General features: G+C 32.3%; 1 protein-coding gene across 1 annotated transcript; it reads left to right on the top strand.

Moving 5' to 3' along the window:
* The first annotated feature begins 15296 nt into the window (after positions 1–15296).
* On the top strand, positions 15297–20206 carry LOC137832773 (cytochrome c-type biogenesis ccda-like chloroplastic protein 2). Its single transcript, XM_068641114.1, has 12 exons — positions 15297–15562; positions 16300–16416; positions 16977–17011; positions 17411–17541; positions 17638–17723; positions 17802–17833; positions 18315–18476; positions 18998–19070; positions 19159–19259; positions 19608–19700; positions 19787–19833; positions 20017–20206. Exons 1-12 carry the CDS (start codon positions 15478–15480, stop codon positions 20090–20092), a joined length of 1038 nt encoding a protein of 345 aa, XP_068497215.1. The 5' UTR covers positions 15297–15477; the 3' UTR covers positions 20093–20206.
* The last annotated feature ends 131 nt before the right edge of the window (positions 20207–20337 follow it).

Genomic DNA, 20337 nt, shown 5'->3' with positions numbered 1-20337 from the left:
AATGTTTATGTGCTTTTATTTTGAGAGAAAAGTATAGTAAAAAATTGAACTCATTTTGTTCTACCATCATCCCTCATATAAATTGTTGTTTGTATCTTGAATGATTTATCTTAAAATTGAACTTAAAGACAATTTATTCACATAATTTTGTATAAAAAGATAATCAATAAATATGTATTTTGTCCAAAAAAAAAAAAGAAGAAGATATAAAGTACTTATAAATTAGATCGAAGCAATATTTAAATTCTTATGGATATTGAACTTGAATTTAATAACTCAATATTCAATAATCTAATATTTAAATTCTTATGGATATTGAACTTGAATTTAATAGCTCAATATTCAATAATCTTGTTAGTTGAGTACTGATCTTGCAGGAGATTCAAACGTCGAAGGATTCGCCACGTCAAATTCTATCTTCCACCTCCTCAACCGCGACAAGTGCAAGAACGCTCCAGGAACTTCACAAGAACTCCAAGCAAACCTGCGAAACACACCAAACGGCGCCTCTAGCGGCCGATTGCACTCCGATGCTCAAGTCAACCTTACAAAACCACCAAAGAACTAAGAATCTCTGCGAGACTCGTGTGCACTCTGTGTGTGTGTAAACTAGTAACTTGCAAGAATGAATCTTACCTCCTTTTGCATGAGCATGGAATGCCCTTTATATACTCTGTTGCGCACCTAAGTTATCCGTGCATGAAGTAACTTAGCGCGTTTCTTCAACTAGGTGGCTCGTGCAATCTCAGTGTGAATACCAAGTGTGGCTTGGCTAAGCGCACGCACTAGGCATCACCTACTGTGTGAACGATCACCTCTGCTTTGCACCATGCACGTTATGGGTTAAGAGAACACCAATCGCCGACTGGCTTACTAGCTCTCTTAGGCCACTCTTGTGCACGACACTACAAAGCACATAACTTCTCCTTTCTCTGATACTCTGCCACACAAGGCTCGTATGCAACGCTCTCGCTGGGAACCACCCTTCGTTTCCAGCTTAACTGCGCGTAACACGAAAACCTGATCGATCATCGCTCACCCAGATGACCGATCGGTGCCCCATAGCGCCACGCCTTCTGCTTCCAGGCGCTGATCGCGCATCCTCTCTGACCACCGCCCCCTGATCCCCGATCACCACCCTGGGTGACTTTCTCAATGACTCATCTGCTTCCCTGGCCCACGAGTTCCACTAAGATCGGTCCAGGTGGCTATCCTTTGCTGTCGTCACCGACTACCGATGTCCGACCGGATCAAGTACTAATCTTAAATTAGAAATTGGTAATTTGTACTCATTAGTTCAATAATACAAATTTTTCTTTATTATTTAGCTTCACTCATGGAGATTCAAAAGTCTATAAATACACACCATTAAAGGAAGTACTTATTAATTTTTTTTTACTCGTTATTAATATTATTACTCACCATTAAGGAGTCTACAAGATTAGAAAGGAGATTTTACATCTCCTCTAACAACTCTCCACCTTCTAGTAAGAAAATTTAGCACCCTAATGGGGTTTGGGTAAAAATTTCTCTCAAACCACTTGTTGATGATTCTTGTTAGAAGTCAAACTACCATCTCTTATTTCTCGAATACTTAGATGATTCTTTCTCAATTGTAAATATGAAGGTGTAATTGAATGAAGCCTAAACTCAAATAGAAAATTGAAAGACAATACAAATCAATGTCTAACAAATAAAGAGAAGAGAGAAGTAGACATGAATTTATAGTGGTTCATCAAACCACTTGGGCTATATCCACTCTCCTTAAGCAAACTAATAAAGAACTTTCACTAACCAAAAACACTTTAGCTACAACGAGTTTCAACACCTTTCCTATAATAAGTGTTCTAACTTCTCTAGGTACACAAAGTATTTTAACATTTCCAAGTACATCGAGTTTTAACACCTTTTTAGGAACACTGAGTTTCAACACCCTTTTAGAAACAAATATTTTGGCCTCGAAGTGGAAGTATCCTAACATCGAGAAGTATGATGAAGCCTCCAACCCAAATGTGCATTAAACAACCTATATGGCTTAAGTAAATCTCATATTTGACAATCTTATATACTTATGATACAAACATATATTTCAAACAAAAAATACGTTTGAGAAAAAAATTCCAGAAAACAAAATTTGAAAGTGTATTTTTGAGAAAAAAAATTTCAAAATCCAGAAAAGCATTCTGAAAATCTAAATCTAAAAAAGTAGTCTTGAAATGAAATTCCATTTTTATCCACACTCCCTTTCATTTAAGAACACTTTTACTATTTCACATAAAATCGATAAAATTGAATTGGATGCAAGAAGTAATTTCCATAAGCTAAAATGCTCCCTCTCAAAGGTTTGGCCTTAAAAAAAGTAAGTTTGCGCATAACCTATTTGAAACCTTCTTCATAATGTTTTGGTTGTAGTGAGTAGCTGAAGAAGCTTGATATTTAGTGCAGCCTTAGTCTTGTTTGATTCCTCCACCTTGGCTTGAAGTGTAACCAACCTTACATCTCTTCCACTTTCATCTTCACCTCCTTAAATTCACCCAAAAGATCTTCATTATCTCGTTTCACTATCATTGCACCAATACCTAATTTTCCTTAGCTTCGTAATCTACCGCCACCATACTCAGCTCTTAAATTTTATTTAGAAATGCATTCATCCCTTTCCAATAATGCATAATTGCCATGAACCTCACCATCATAACTTCACAATCTTCAAAAGTTCGACATTGAAGGAGCAAGAAAATTGGGTCTTGTGGAGTCTTAATTCGGATGAATTGCATGTTTACATAGAGATTTGGTGTTGGACGCAAATGTGGATTTGTTGTCAGTATCTTCTTTATTACAAATTAGTATAATCGAAGATGTTAGTGGAGCAGTCTAATCTATAATTAGTTATGATGATGCTTTTGTTGCATTTGAGAAGTGCTTGGCAACACTTTGGTCACTAGATTAAATGATGAAACATCACCTTTCTTCTTATTTTTTATGACCTTTAAAATCAACTAGAGGAATTTTCTCCAAGGTAGGAGCCCTAACCTTAACATGAAGTTGTATGTAAACCTTTTTCTATAAGTATGTGCGACAAAAATAAATTAGATAATAAAAAATAAAAAAAGCGTTCAACATTAAGAAAGGGCTTTACCTAGAAACCAAACTACGTGATCCTAACACCCAAATATGCTAAGGAGACCCTTACTATTGTTTGGAGGCTGATTCTCCCTTCAATAGGTCAATTCAGATCTGTACCCAACATATACACACGAAAAGTCCCTTTTATCCTTAATGATTTAAAACACTACCTAGGGTTAATTGAGGCACACCTCTAAGCACGACGACGACAGAGAGAAGAAGTTGTCGATGAAGAAGAAGTATGCATTGGAGAAGGCAATGTCGGTGTGTGTGTTTTTTCATTTGATTCCATTTTTTCAAAGTAAAGATGACAAGGGCACTTTCGGGTTTTAAAATTTATGTTGGGTGCACATTATAATTGATATGGTGTAGGAAGAAACAACCTTGTTTGGATGAGGATGAGTTTTAATTATTTCAATATGTATCCTTTCCTTAAGATTAACTATTAAGTCTTAGATTTGATTTTATCTTATCAATCTAGTAGAAAAAGGAATCAATGTGTAATAGAGATAAAATAACAAATATTTTTTTGTTAGAAAAAAAGTTTGACACCCATAATTTTGATAGAGCGCTAAAAACAACTAAGTGTACAACATGATCATGTTTCGTTTGTAAGACAATAATATTAGTTCAACAATAGTTCATGTAAGACACAAATATTTAATCTATTAGATGGTACAACACTGTGTTGTCTTTTTTCACATATGGTAAAACATTTAACAAGCTAAAACGATAAGAACATAGTTTTAAGCTAACCTCATACTATATAAACATCTATATGCTTATTCTATTTGTAAGGAATGTCTATTATCTTCATCTTTAGGGAGGATCCGTTCAAACAAAGTCATATGGAATGATCTCATGGATGAAGAGCCAAAGTTGCTTTCTTTAAAAGCTCTTTGGCGCTAGCATTGTGAGCTCTGGAAAGACAATCTGTTTCATATAGCTTTATGCTTCACACATTTTTAAGTAAAAACATATTGTCTAAGAAGAGAAAAATACAACAACTTTTGGGATGTTGCGTAAAGGAGAAAAGAGAAACTAATGTTTCAAGAAGTGTGATAAACAGTTAGTCGCATTCAATTTTCAAAATAAAAGTAAGTTTTCTTTAATGTGGTATAAGCTGAATCTAGGTTAGTCCAGAGACAACATGTCACGAAAGAATCATTATATGTATTTATTCTTTCACAAATTAACAAGGGGAGAAAATTTGAATTGAAATCTAAATGTAAAACAATATGAAAAGTAAAGCAAAAGGAAGACTAAATTGTCTATAAACAATCATCTAACAAATCGTATAACAACACTCAAGAATGTAAAAACTAAAATATAAATAAATAAATTGTAAAAATATGAAAGTAAAATAAAAATGTAAACTAAAAACAAAGAAAATGAAACGAAAATGATGAAACCCAACTATTAGACATTCTAATCTTCAATCGCTTGCTAGACTGTCTAACAATTGTTATGCAAAAAAGTAAAATCACTTATATAGAAATGTCTATGTACAACTAATAATCCGTCTAATTAGTAATCGCTTACTAGACTGTCTAATGGTTACATAGAGATAACAAAAAGGAATGAGAAAAAGGAAACAAGAGCGTTAAAAGTAAATTACAGAAATTTAAAGTACGAGAAAAGTAAATTGCAGGAAAAGTAAATTGCAAAAATATAAACAGGAAATGTAAATGGCAGAAAATTAAAGTGCAGGAAAAGTAAATAGAGCATTGTGAGAATGTAAATTGCAATTGAATTAAATTTGAATTGAAATGAATTGAGCATGTAGACTGGAAAATTAAAGTGCGGAAAAACGAACAAGAATTTAAATGAATTGTAAACCAGAAAAGAGAAATTCAGTACTGGAATGAAAATTAAGAAACATAAACCATGGTTTAGTGGTCTTCAACTTCAACTACAAGAGACCCAAATCTAGATTCCTTGTTAGTGAAGAAAAGACAACCAATCAATTTGTATATTCTTAGAAAAATACTTTCAATCAAAAATAGAGTTTCGAAAAGATTTTGAAGAAGAAAACAATTAAACATAACATCCCCATACATGATTTTGATTCACTATTACCCATTTCCAAAACTAAATTCAACTTAAATGATAAAGTGCATAATGTAAAGAAGATAAAGAATAAGAATCGCGAGAGAAAATGAACAAAAATGAAGAACTTCTATAGAACTCAAAACAACAAGAAATTGTTAACAACAAACAAAAAACTAAACTAAACTACTATCATGCCTAAGTGTCTAACTATACATCTATCTCGTACGCACACGTTTCTCTTAAGCTAATCTCTATTTATAGAGTTATGAGGCTACACAAATGGGTGGACCTTGGTTCCAACCGAAATCAGACTCGTAAAATTATTTCTAAAAATATATTATCTAACTTCAGCTTCCTCTTTAAGCTTTTTGTTGACCATCCAATGCTAGTTGACTAAGAACCTTTGATCGTCTAGTGCCTGTTTTGCATATTTTTTCTTTTTAAATTCGGTTCTCTTACTTTTAATAGTATAAATGTCTTCATTCAAGTTCCTTATGTCAAAGTATACTTTGAAAATGTTTCTTGAATTGATCAAAGCAACTGTTAGATGGTTCAAACAAAATATAAGTTGTAAATGCAATTTTTATTATGTTTTACTAAAAAGCGTAATTTAATGTAAAAAATACAAATCTAAACTAAAAACAGAAAGTAAGAACAAAAGAAATCCCAAGGAAAAGAAATTGGCCTACAAAATATGAGAAAATTGAGTTATCAAAGTGCATTTAATGCATCCTTCACAATCAAGCTCATGATACGCAAAAAGGACATTCAAGTGAACTGAAGTTGCTCAACTACCATAACCGAAATTACAATGACTATATTCTTTAGCACCTATTTAAAGCCATCAAGAAGAATATGAGGCTAACAATGTTGCATAATGTTGAAACTCTACAGAAATTTCTACTTCATAAAAACCTTCATAGAGAACATTGTTCGTATTCACTTTGCAAACTAAAAGAGTGCATAAAACTTTTATACGTTGAAAGACGCGATCCCTCTCTAATGATAAACCTTGTGATCTGTTGATCACTACTCAAATAATTTATTTATCTTAGCAAGGAGTAGTTGTTGTTCAAAGAATACTCTTAAATGGGTTAGTCAAAAGTGACTGCGTTCCAAAAGAATACTTAGTTTTAGCCAATAGTCACTATGTGTCAAAGAATATTTGGTTTTATCCATGATCGATTGTGTGTAAAAAAATACTCAGATTTAACTAGGAGTGATTGTATGTAAAAGAAAAAAAATATTTATTTTATCTAGGAGGATTATGCTCCAAACAATACTCATTTAAGCCAATAGTGGTTGTGTTCCAAAGAATACTCAAAGGAGTTATCCAAAAGTGGCTACGAGCACAAAAAATACTCAAAGGGTTAGTCAGAAGTGACTACAAGCTAATGGTACCAGTGATGGAAATATTAACCTCGTGTAGGATCAGTTTTGACAATTTTCATTAAACGATTGGTAAAATAGAAAGCGTGGAAGGGATTAGAGATGAAGAAATTATAATATACTTTGTTTGATTCCACAATCTAGAGAAATTAATGAGTAAAGGAAGAACCACCACTTTGAATCGAAAACTCAAAGATAAGGACAAAAAGTTGTAATAAAGAACTAAGAGAGAATTCTCACATACAAAATTTATTCAAATTCCAAAATGAGCAATTATGAGTACAAAAGTCTATAAAAAGACTTATACACTATGGACCTTGTACTTATGGGTCCAAAAATGACTAAGGCCTATTCAATAAACCTCTTAAAACTAGAGTTTAGAAAGTCAATAATTACAAGAAAAAAAAAGAAACATATATAAGGTCCAATACATGCCCAAAACCAAAAATTACATAATAATATCAAAATTCTATTATAGCTTCAAGCCTACTATGTGGTCTTTGAGAAGGTCTCATCCATGATACCATCATACCGTACTTGAAAAAAATTCGATCGTGAATTTAGCTCTTTATTACCTATAAGCAAGCATAAGCTTTAAAAAGAAATAATATTAAATGTGGTTGGATATCTTCCTCTAGGATCAAAATAAACTTGAAAAATACATAAAAAACATAAAATTAAATTTTCTATTTACATGAATACAAAGAGGAAAAACATCCTCTGAAGCAACAAAAATAGGAAAGAAATTTCATACAATCAAATGAAAAACAGGAGGACAAATTAAAAACATATTTATTTATTTTCAGGCTTTTTTTTATCTCTTTTTCTTCTCCAAATTATTTTCATCATTGTTTCTTGATATTCAAGTCTTCCCTAGGCAATAAAACAAAAGGAGACAAGTTAGTAATTTTTTTCAATGAAAAGTTAGAATACGATTTAAATAAGAAAATTTCAAAGTTTTACAGTCCCCTTTTAAGGATTATTTTCTGTCATGCTTGTAAGGACTGCTATTAGAGATTCTTCCTCTTTTTCTCGCCTTTCTTCCTCATATTTGTATCTCTTTTCTTCCTCCTATTTTTCTCTCTTTTCTTTCTCTTGTTTTACTTTCCCCATCTTCTCTAGTTTTTACAATTTCTTTTGTTATCTCTTTCAAGTATTTACAATAATTCTTTAGGTCTCGATCATTCATTAGCCTCAGATTCCAATTAGGGCATTGATGAGTCTCATGCCCATAACTTCACATTTGAAGCATCTAATAAAACTTGTTTTGATCCTTGAAATTGTTTTTTCTATATGCATGTGCTCCTTTCTATGATAATAAATTTTGTTGTTCAATTTTATTATTCTTGAAACAATTGTATTAATGTATTCTTTCAAAGTTAAACTCATAGCTAGTAAAATTTAGAAAAACAAGAACTAATATAAAACAAAAGAAATGGTTAGCATAAGGAATATAGAAAAATAAGATGACCTCACCACTCATTAAGTGTTTACACTCAATTCACTCGTCTATCACTCTTAAAAGGTTATTGTTAAGGAAAAAGTCCAACACCCTATTATTTTGATTACGTTCTAAAAGCAGCTAAGTATAAAATATGATCATATTTCATTTGTGAGACGACAACCTTTTTTCTAACAACAGATCATGCAAAACACAAGTTTTTAGTCTGACAAACAATACAAAATTGTGTGGTACTCACTTAAGTTTAACATAGCATGGATATGTTCATCTATCAAAGAAATTCATTCAAGACTCAAGTAAAAGATAACATCAAAATCTCCTGGAGTTCAAGCTAAAGTTGCTTCTACCATTCCCTAACAAAGAGCACTGACAACTTTGGAAAAGACTATCTACTTCATACAATTCTACACTTTAGGAAAGTTAAGTAAAGACACACTGCCTAAGAAGAGATAAACATATCTAACTATAAGGAAGTTAGGTAGATGTAGAAAAGAGAATTTAATGGGGCATGGAGTGCATCTAATGCATCCTACTTAAGTAAGCTCGTCAAACATAAAAGGACATTCAAAAAGCTAATTCAACAGGTAGAAAACGAATTCACAATGGTCACTTTCTTCAAAGGTTATATAAAGCAACTCAAGGAGAAGAAGAAAGTGAGAGACCACATCGCATAACCAGAGTGGTTAGGTGCCCAAAAAATACTTGATTAAGCTAGGGGTTGCTAGAGTCAAGAATACTCATTAATTTTGGAGTGGCTAGAGTCAAGAATACTCAAGGTAGCCAAGAGTGACTAGGTTCCCAAATAATACTCGATTAAGCCAGGAGTAGTTATAGTCGAGAATACTCATTACGCCAAAAGTAATTGGAGTAAAAAATACTTAAGTGAGTAGCCAATAATGGTTAGGTGCCCAAAGAATACTTGACTAAGTTAGGAGTGGTTGGAGTAAAATAGACTCATTAATCAAGGAGTGGTTGGACTCAATAATAAGGGGTTAGTCAAGAGTGACTACAAAATCAAACAATACTTAAAGGGTTAGCCCAGGACTGGATATAAGCCCAAACAATACTCTTTTTGTACTTCCTAGCAATAGTCTGCTTAATGGAACTCAATCAGTTGATTGAGAACTGGAAGTAGTCTTAATGTTCTGTTGAATTAGTATAAAAATTTGATGACTTTTTATGGCAAATGCACCACGTTGTGAGAAGTAATAATTTGTCCCTAAGGACAGATATCAGACCCACAAGGAATAGTTGAATAATCAAGTAAAATATTCACTAAATATAAAACAAAATAATAAAAGTTTGTTGAGAGTTGTTATGATAGCAATGATTAATAAGAAAACAAGTCAAAGAGTTGTTGCTTCAATTGGAAAAATAGGGATTGAGTTTCATCTTTCTCACTCTTTTGTATTTTGATTAGCATGACAATATTATGTCCTTTGATTGATATTGATGCCCGTATAAAAATCATTTATATTGATTTCTCGCATATAAAATTATTAAGATGCTTCCTAAATATTGATTCCTCACATATTTATAAAAACAACTTACCCTTAAGATCAGACGTTGATAATAATTAACATTTCAAATCTATTCCTAGCATTCAAATATGTTAAGTATTATCATTTAGGTCAGAACCTTAGAAGTACTTTTCAGTCAAATTTAAGATTCTAAATCATGGTAAACCAAGCATTACAAACAAAACAATAATACCAATCATCAATCAAGAACATAATATTATGTTTAGATATCACCTCAATACATAAGAGTTTGAATAGATTACTCTTAATCCCAAAGGGTATAATTAGCCACACATGATGACTGTTACAGTAGGGAGAGCATTAAAAGAAGTTCCAGGATGTTTCTCCTTGACGACTTCCTCCTTTAATGTTTCTCACACCTCTTATTCTCCCAATTGGTTTACAATTCACTCAATAGTGTTTTCCTCTCAATCTTGCACACCTAGGGTTGTGCCTCTAACCCCCTATGTAACCTAAATGACTTGGGTTAAGTGGATTCTCACTCAAGCGAGATAGAGCTCGCTTGAGCGAGTAAAACATCGAAACATCCAATGCTACTGGAGCAATCTCGCTCAAGCGAGAATGATCTTGCTTGAGCGACATGCCCTGATGATAAGGTGGGCTTGTATGAGCTTGGTGTGTGTCGGGGCCTTCCAACTTTCCCTTTTTAGCTTATATTATTGTCCTTTTGCCCAATCATCTCCATTCTCCCCTAGAATTCTGAAATTAACACAAAATTTGGGAATAAATCGTTCTTATTCAAATAAAAATCACCAAATATGTAAAAAGGCATAAATTCATAAATTAGAGGTTATTTGATACTTATTTTAGCAATTAATACTCATAAGTGCCTATATTTTAATATGAAATATTACTGAAATTTGGCACTTATCAAAATTACCATGTGTTTTTTTTTTCTCTCTTCCCTTATATCTGTTTATATTGTATTTTAATTATTGTTTATACTAAATTGGGAAGGATAATGACTATGAGAATATGCTTAGAAAACGTTATATTCAAGATAATCAATCAAGTCATAAACTTGTGTATGTTGTGGTGCATCGGATGCAAAATTTACTAACTGACAACTTGAGAAAATAAAACCATCGTCTAAATAGTCAAAGTCCGGCAATATTTATGAAAAGACTTTAAAATTAATTAAAACATAATTCAACTTTCTTCCTTCTTGTGACTCAAATTCCCATTTAGTTTTTAAAAAGAAATCTCAATCAATCTATCAAGAATTTTAAAGTCAAAAGTGAAAGATGTAATAAATCCAAACTCAACTTAGGAGGTCAAAAAATTAAAATTTTAAGACAAAAACCAAGGAATTTTAAAGACAAACTAAAAAGTACAAAATCAAGAAATAAGTTAAACCAAAGAGAGTAAGAATATGACAAAACTAAGAATCTGACAAAGAGAAAAGTGATATACACAAATAGTAACCTCATCTAGGATCTTTTCCAATAGTTTCTCAATAACCATTGACAAAATAGAAAATGTGGAAGGGTCAAAGATGATGAAATTCTACTCTGCCTTGATTGATGTCACAAGAAATCATGAGAAATTGATGAGTAGAGAAAGATCTGCCACTTTGAATTGGAAATCCGAACATAAGCATTGAAAGTTATAATGAAGAACTAAGAGAGAATTCAAAATTTAAGAAAATGATTCAAATTCCAAAATGAACCATTCTGAGTATATAAGTCTAGAGAAAGACTTATATATTATGGAACTTGTACTCATTGGCCCAAATACTATTAAGGTTCATCCAATAAGCCTTTTAAAACTAAAGTCAAGAAAGTCTCTAATTACAAGAAAATATATAAACATATAAAAGGACCAATACAAAAAATAGAAGAAAAAAAAAACAATTACAAGGCCTAATAAATGTCCGAACAAAAAATTACACATAAATGCAAAAAAAAATTATTCTAACCCTAAACCTTAGTCTTTTAGATGGTCCTATCCATTATGTTATCAATTGCCCCCCATCCATTTCATTGGTTTGTTGAGCGAGAACTTTTACTTACACCTTTGGTTGGGCTTTACAAACCTCCACTTGAGAAGAGTAACCATTGTGGCTACAATAGCAGAAGGAGAAGATTTTTCCTCTATCATATCTTTCTCTAGGAAAAAAGTGTTACTATGACTCTCAGAGAGTGTCTCTTCTTTAATGCCAAAAACCTCCCTATCAACAAAGGGACTACCATCACAGAAAGGATCAAAACACAAAGAAATGGTGGAGAACAAGACTTACATAAGTTGAACAAAGCGGGGAAGATGATTGAAAAATGCAAATGTATAAAAGAATAAGCTTGCCAAAGTGCTCGAATGAAGTTCCAAAAAAAACATATGAACAAAGTAGAAAGCAAAATCCTTTAAATAACATACATTTAAAGCACTTTGTGTGAAATGATATGCATTTTTCAAGGTATCACTACCTAAAGTAGTGTGTTTCATAATCTTCAAAACTCCCTCATTAATGAGCATTAAAAGTACATTCCTTCATATGATTAATCATAAAAATATAAGCATATAATGACTATTCACAAAATCAAATACATGGAGCATATTCTGATTATTATGAATACTTAAGTTAAATCAAATAGTTTAATACTTAATGATCTCGTGGTTGAGTATTGTACTTAAACTACAATCTAGTAACCAAGTACTTATCTATTCACAAATAGAAAAACCAATTTATTTTGTTATTTAGCTTCCTTTACCAAGACCAAAAAACTTATGAAATATACACCATCAAAGAAAGTACTCACTCGTTTTACAAACTATTATTACTATTATTATAAATTTCTTACTCACTTGAACATTCAAACTTTTTTTTTTAAAAGTGAACCTCTATTCAATCATTTACATTTTGAACAGATTTTACAAATTCACAAGCTTGAAAAAGAAATTACATTTTTTTACTTCTCTTCCCACAATACTCAACCTTCCAATGATAACAAATTCCTTTATAAAAATATTTTAAATTATTATAAATCCATAAATCATTTCAAATTTTATGATTTCACGAATCTTTTAAAATTCAAATTATAAAAATATTTTAAAGATGTTTTAAAAATCTTTTCATGCTTACAAACAATTTTATAATATAAAATTTTTTTTATGTATGAGGTGCTTTGTAATATAAATTGAATACTCTAAATTTAATTAGACAGAAGAGAAATACGAGACCTCGAAGAACATACCATTTATGACACATTTCCCTATTTTTTAATTAAAATATTTTATCATTAATTATATAAATATTGTGTTATTTTCATTGGGTTTGTAATTTTGTGAACGAAAATTTGTTAAATCTATTATAAATTAACGCGATAATAAAATAAATTTTATACTTCCTTTTAAATTAGTTAATATTTATAAAAAACACTTAACTTTTTATTTGAAGAATATGTAAATAATAATAAAACATAATAACAATAAAAATAATTTATAAAATATATCAAAGTGGAAGAAAATAATAAAAACATACTAACTGTAAGGATCTAGAAAATTACTTTAGAGTAGAAGTGGTATATTTTAAATGATTCCTGAATAATTTTAAATGAAAAGAGCATATAAGTAGAAATTCAGTTATTCGGGTTTCATTTTAAAAAGAACCACCATCTCTCTAGAAAGTTCTTTTCCTTTCCTCTCCCTTCTCTCTACAATTCTGACTTCCTTGTTCATCTGTTCGACGATCAGAGTCCACCATCAGAAGTTCATTTTTGCTCTTCTCTTTGAGTCAAATTTGGAACTTGTTAGGTTGTTTTCTTCCTTGCTTGCATGTGACCCTTTTAGCTTCAGGGTTAATCTCTGTTAGCTCAGGGTCTTAGTGATATAGTTAGATTTTTTATTAGGACTCTGTGTTACAGGTTAAGTTACCTTTGGGTTCTTGGTGGTTTTGGAGCTCTTAGTGAATATCTTCTAATTTTCAGGTAAGGGAAGCTAGCCTTAATTTCCAATAGAACACTAGGCTAGAAGATTTGAAGGTGAAATTGGATATATGGTTGCTGTTATACAATTATAATGTTGTTGAGTATTGGTTGTTGATGTTGATTAGAGTAATTTTAGCTATAGCAGGGACTTTGTTAATTTAAGTGCTCTCTGGGGTGATTTTGATCAACCTAAATTATTTTCGTTCAAACCAAAATTTCTGGGTGCTCTCTGGTGTGATTTCGATCAACCTAAAATATTTTTGTTCAAACCAAAATTTCTGGGTGCTCTCTGGGGTGATTTCGATCAACCTAAAATATTTTCGTTCAAACCAAAATTTCTGGGTGCTCTCTGGTGTGATTTTGATCAACCTAAATTATTTTCGTTCAAACCAAAATTTCTGGGTGCTCTCTCGGGTGATTTTGATCAACCTGAATTATTTTCGTTCAAACCAAAATTTTTGGGTGCTCTCTGGTGTGATTTCGATCAACCTGAAATATTTTCGTTCAAACCAAAATTTCTGGGTGCTCTCTGGTGTGATTTCGATCAACCTAAATTATTTTCGTTCAAACCAAAATTTTGTATACATATATGAATATTGCTATTTTTATTATTTTAGCATATAGGATGTGCATTGACTAGGGATTCGTGTAGAAGGAGATATCCTGACTCTACTGAGATAATGGAATCATATAGATGAAGTTATTCAGGTGGTGAGAGTCGAAGGAGGTTCATATGAATGGGTAAGTTGTTTGAAAGATAACTAACTTGACCTGTTATATGAGTTAACCCTGTCATACTAGGAGAGAGATGATATTGAGATTATATATGCGCATAGCTGTGTGGATTTCACAGTGATATAGTATGACAGGTGCCGATCTCTGAGTCTAAGTCAACGCACGAGTCTTCCGGAAGTAGAGTCAAGTGTCTATGTTATATGAGTCAGTGGAATTCTGACATGTGAAAGATGAATATAGAATTTGTATGACACTTGATGATTTGAGAATTTGTACGAGACTTATGATTTATGTTTTTTTTAATTTCAAAGTGAAATTTTATAGAATTTTTTGTTTTATATGGTTAGCTTACCTGTTATTTGATTGTGTTGTTTCTCTAATTGTGATGATCGTGTATTTACACGGAAGATAGATTGCAGGTAATAGACCTCCTCAGTGAGCAGCAGAAGGATTATATAGATTTAAATTGAATGTTTTGCTTTGTTTTGTTTTTAAACTTTTTGGATGTATATATTAAATTCTTATGAGGAGGGATATATTTTGAGATACAAATATGAGATATGTTCATATGTTAATTAGATATTGCACGCATAATATAAAAAAAAAAAATTAGGGATGTTACACTAACATTTATATTTATTATTATTATTATTATTATTTCTTGTCTTCTTATATTTCCGTTCCAAATATTCTCATAGAATGAATTTAAATTAAACTTACGCAACAACAGTAGTCACACTCCCAAGTCTTTAACCAATTATTCAAATATGACTATTATTTTTGGAGATTAATCACTCCAAATATGAAAAGTGTTATCGCATTAACTAACTAGAAAAAAAATATTTAATATTCAAAATCTAAAAAATAAAAAATTATTATATACTTACACACATACATATATATATATATATATAATTTAGGTTGTAATAATAATGTAGAACATGACATTTTATTTAAAAATGTTAATACATAATTTAGGTTGTAAAGAATTATTGTAAATATTTGAAATTAAGCATTTAAGTGAACACAATAACCGCCACAACTAAACTTGTCAGGTTCTGGATATTTTTCAATCTTCTATTCATAGGTTCCGTGTTTTAGACAGTAAGAGTCTCTTCCTTTTTCTGCTCTCTAACACTCTCTTTCGATCCCTATATATAATACAAACTTGCAACAATAATTTTCGGCTTCCATTTCCCAAATATTTGTTATCTTCTCAATCTTCATTTTTTTTTTCTGATTGTGTATTGAGATGAGTTTGAATATGAGCTTGTGTGGTAGTTACAGTCTTCAGTTTCCATGTCGCAGAATTGCCAGCTGCAATCTTCACAGTGATGGTAAGTCTGCCAATTTCTTTGCGTCCATGTTTATCATTAATGGGTATTCTTTTTTTCCTTAAAAATCACAATTTGCTGATTTTGTTAATGTTTATGTTTTTGTTCCTTTTATGAAGTATAGGAAGGTGATATGAATTTCTTAAAAGGATAATTTGCTGATTTTGCCACTGTTTTTGGATGTAGCTCTGTGTATATAATTGTTCAATACACTAAAGAAGAGTTTTGCTGTTTATACTGGTCCTATGTGGCATGAGTGGATCATCTTTTGTCAAGTGTTGAGATACTGGTTTTCACACTAGTATCTGTTGGGGGTTTTCCAGAAACCTATTTATATAGGTTTTGCTTTGTTGTGTAAAGTATTAGTTTATATTGTTTTTCAAATAATAAAAGTTCTGAACTTTGTCTTTTACCTAGTGTGAGCGTTGTCTTTCTCTGTGCCCTGATACTCCATGCTTCTCACTGGAGTTCTTTTCTTCTCTCGCGGAACCCTAATTTTGATGGGTTGCCATCTTCAACCTTGCTCTATTAAAAAAATAAATTATTGGATGTGTATGGTTTCATATTTTTGTTGAAATGAAGGTGTGGGGGTATGGAAGGGTACTTAATGTTTTATCATTGGGATTTAGAACAATGTAGTTCCCAATTATTTCATCAGATGTTGCTACCATTATCATGTTTTTGAGTAAAATGTCAAGCATTGTATCCTCTCTTTGTTTTTGACAGTGTTGTTGTTGTAGGCAGGCATATTGTTCCCATCAGTACGCACCAAAAGTCTTCGGAGCCTAAAAATTGTCTTCAGCCAAAATGGAAGATTAATGGCAATAATTTGACGACATGCATTGGAGTCATGACAGGTAGTATTTGAAAATAGGGTTATTATGGATTATGTTAGCCCCTCAGTTATCCCTTGTTTCTTTTGTCAAATTTGTCACAAGATGATGTGTTATCAGAATTTCTTTTTCATCTAATTTACTCATCCTTCTTCTATTGAGATAATGCGTGCTTAATTATGTTGTACTGGCTTCTTCTACACACTTGTTAATTATTTTTTCTATTCATGTATTTTATTTAATTCTTTTTTCCCTCTTTTGAGAACAGAGAACTTGCTAGTGTCAACATTTTGCTGGTTATATTTGAAACTTGGGTTAGGTGACTTATAAACAATTCTCCTCAAGGATAATTCAAACGTTTAGACGTGAAATAAAATGGTGAAGAATTCGTTGCTTCTGTTTGTATTAAATGCGAATTGTAGACCTGACACTGCTTGCCTGAGTTACTGACTTAAAATTTGAGTTAAATTCCTGATCTTTTGTCCATGCTCAAACTTTGCTCTGTAATGTGCTACTGCTACAACATTGATGATTTGGATTGGTTTATTGTATTGGCGAATAATTTGTGTTTCCATCTATTTCAGCGGCACACTTGCTTGCTCCAGTTGCTGCAAAAGCTGTAAGTATGGATACTATGTTGGTAATTCATTTCTGGAGTTATTAATTTTTGTCCCTTTTAATGTGTTTATTTTCTTATTGTATGCAAAGTAAACTCACTCAATGTACATAATGGTCTTGTTAATATTGATTATTGCGATTAGAGACTACATGAGGGGTTATTTTTTCTTCCTTTTATTTGTGTTTGGGATATTAAACTCAAGGTGTTAGCTTTTTATGAGCAAATGATAACTGGGAAATGTTGTTCAATGAGGTTATTCTGTGAATGTCTCTTTGATAGTTGAAATGACAAAAATTGTGCTAAATCCTGATAACACTAAGGATCCAAGTCATAGTGGCTTCCTCTTTTGTGTCATTCTTTGTATACCACTCTGTGACTATAATTATTTTATCGAATCAGGAAGTGGCTTCTTCTATTTATGCTTTGGCTGATGGAAGCCTCAGTGATTGGTTTGGAGGCTTTCTATTTTCAGCTGGACAACAGGCTAATGAAGCTGTTCAGGACCAACTATCATCTCTCAGTTTCACTAGGTCCCCTATAAATTCCTTTACATTATTTTCTTTTATTTTCCCTCAAAATTGGAAACACGGGCTAATAGTTTGTTTGTTGTTTATTTATGTTTACAGTTTGGCTGTAATTTATGGGGCAGGCCTTGTAACCAGCCTCTCTCCCTGTACACTCAGCGTCTTACCACTGACCCTTGGTTACATTGGTGAGCATGCTGCTGTTGGCATTTTTAGTATTAGTGTCTCTTTTAGTTGCCTAAGTTTGTTGTTTGGAAATATTTCAGGAGCATTTGGCTCTGGCAAAAGCAGAGCAGAGGTAATAACTAATTTATATGACATTCTCCTCTCTTTTTATAACCATGTTTGAGGATTGAACTTTTTCTGATTACTAATGCTAAATACTAATATAGCTAGGGAGATGATTTTAGGAAATATTGGTAAATTAAATCTATGTTTTCAATCTCTTAGGTTCCTACTAAGATGCATAGATCTGACATGTAGCAGAATTTTACAACCAGTCTCTTGCATTTAATTTGAAGCAGGCTTTGTGTGTAAAATGCCTGGATCTTTGGTCTGTATTGAAACTGTATATACATTGACCTTATTAGTTCAATAGATTCATAATTGAGGAGTCACGTCACTAAGACCCATAGAATTGCATAGATGATTTTTTTCTGAAGTGCTTCATTTCCTTAACTTGTCTTATTTCCATTAGTTCTGTTTGCGATTCTCTCATACCCACATAGAGACAAACTCAGACAGAACTATCACTAATAACAATCCCTTCTTCCTGGCAGGTAGTTGGAGATTCCATTGCGTTTTCCTTGGGTCTTGCAACCACATTAGCAGTGTTGGGTGTAGGAGCTTCATTTGCAGGAAAGGCTTATGGACAAATTGGCCAAGGATTACCTTTGGCTGCTTCTGGTTTGGCAATAATTATGGGTCTGAATCTTCTCGAGGTACTGAAACAGTTTCTTTCCCCCTTCACTGTGTTCTAAAGGTTACAAACTTTCAAGTTATGAAAATCAGTGTATATTTTTTTTTCTGTTATTTTTATTTCATTTTTCCTGCAACAACACCCATAATTCACTCTCAGTCAGCAGGGTTATTTTTTGGAACCATTTCTGTACTAAATCTTTAAATCTCAGAGAATTACAATGGATTAGGCATGTCAAAGTACTAAAAGCTCAGTCTTGTAGTTATTTGATGTTGAGATAATTTCTGCCTCTCTTTAAGTTTTATATCTAAATTATGAATTTAAATGTTCATGCAAGCTTTAGGCTAGTTTCCTTAATCTCTGTGCAGTTACATTTAGAGCATTTTCATCAGATATAGTCGGATATGCACTAATTCTTACTAGGCATTCTTCACAGTTCTAAGCTTTTTACAATAGAGAACATACGCACTTAAACAAGCTTATTACGATTTTTTTCCTTCAATAAGACACTATATTTGAGTTCACTTGGAGAAAATTTTGCAGATCATTGAATTACGGCTGCCCTCATTCTTTGACAGTTTTGATCCACGTGCAGCGGCGGCCAATTTTCCATCTAGTAAGTTCATGCTCTTGTGCCGACCTTGGTTCTTTTATTATTTAAGTATGTTCCCAGAACATTTTATTGTGAGGAATTCTACTCTTAGGTGTGCAAGCATACCTGGCTGGGCTTACATTTGCATTAGCTGCCTCACCTTGTAGTACACCTGTTCTGGCAACCCTTCTGGGATATGTTGCTGCATCCAAGGTACATCTTAGTAATAACCATTAGGTCTTCATTGTTTCTCTATAGGCAGCATAGTGATACGTGGTTGCCAAAAGAATTTTGCTCAATACTTTCAGTTAATGAATTAAATAGCTCTAGAGAGGGTTCTAATCTAATATGTCAAATTACTTGTTTCTTTACCTTTGAATCCAATGTAGTCCTGTTTGGATAAATTTTCTTGTATGCACTTCGAGGAAATGAAAAAAGGTTAAAGGAATTGAGATTACAAGTTACTATCAATTTTAAATTGCGTGATAATGTACATTTGCTTGTCACTTTACATATTTAGTCCTTCTTATCTGGATAAAGAAAATAATGAATTCTTGACAGGATCCTGTGATTGGAGGAAGCTTACTTTTGACATACACAACTGGTTATGTTTCTCCCTTACTCTTGGCTGCTTCTTTTGCTGGAGCATTACAGGTCAGTACATGTCAATAACTTCCAATATCGCCCTTTTGAAATGTCTCATGGAAAACAATATTTCTGATTCAAAACTCTATTGGCAGAGCTTGCTCTCATTTCGCAAGTTCTCAGCATGGATAAATCCTATAAGGTAATTTTTTTACTTTTCAATAAGGGATTACCAAGCACACATAAAGGGTACACTCATGTACCCCTTACACAATTCATGTTCTGATAATTTTCTAGTTTCTAGAGACTGGAGAGTATCCACTTCCTTTTTGAATTTCAGACTTTGTACGTTTCTTATGCATGCTACATTTTTCTTGTCATACAGCGGAGCAATGTTGTTAGGTGGTGGTCTGTATACTTTCTTGGATAGGCTGTTCCCCGCCACAACAATGGTGATGTAGAAAATCTCTTGGCTCTTGATACGCCATGATCTCTTACTTAAACAGTTACATGTATATATTTCATACAATGTACTCAATTCAATAGAAATTCAAATGAGACTCTTGCATATCACAGCCGAATTCTTCCTCCCGGTAATGATAATCAGTGACCAAAGCATGCTCTTCTTAAGGGATGTGAATTACAGTATTTATGGTTTTAATCTCTCAATAGTCTCTTCGAGCATAAGCCCCGCTGCCAACTCATT

Source organism: Phaseolus vulgaris, chromosome 11 (assembly GCF_000499845.2).
Source record: "Phaseolus vulgaris cultivar G19833 chromosome 11, P. vulgaris v2.0, whole genome shotgun sequence".
Taxonomy (NCBI): Eukaryota; Viridiplantae; Streptophyta; class Magnoliopsida; order Fabales; family Fabaceae; genus Phaseolus; species Phaseolus vulgaris.
Note: the sequence above shows the minus strand (reverse complement) of the source record. Positions and strands in the feature narration are given on the sequence as shown.

What these genes read in the sequence shown, in the direction of transcription:
- LOC137832773 (XM_068641114.1), top strand. Translation starts at nt 15,478, where the DNA reads ATGAGTTTGAATATGAGCTTGTGTGGTAGTTACAGTCTTCAGTTTCCA. An exon ending in ATGCATTGGAGTCATGACAG is followed by an intron (nt 16,417 to 16,976) that starts GTAGTATTTGAA and finishes CATCTATTTCAG; the next exon opens with CGGCACACTTGCTTGCTCCA. An exon ending in GCATGGATAAATCCTATAAG is followed by an intron (nt 19,834 to 20,016) that starts GTAATTTTTTTA and finishes CTTGTCATACAG; the next exon opens with CGGAGCAATGTTGTTAGGTG.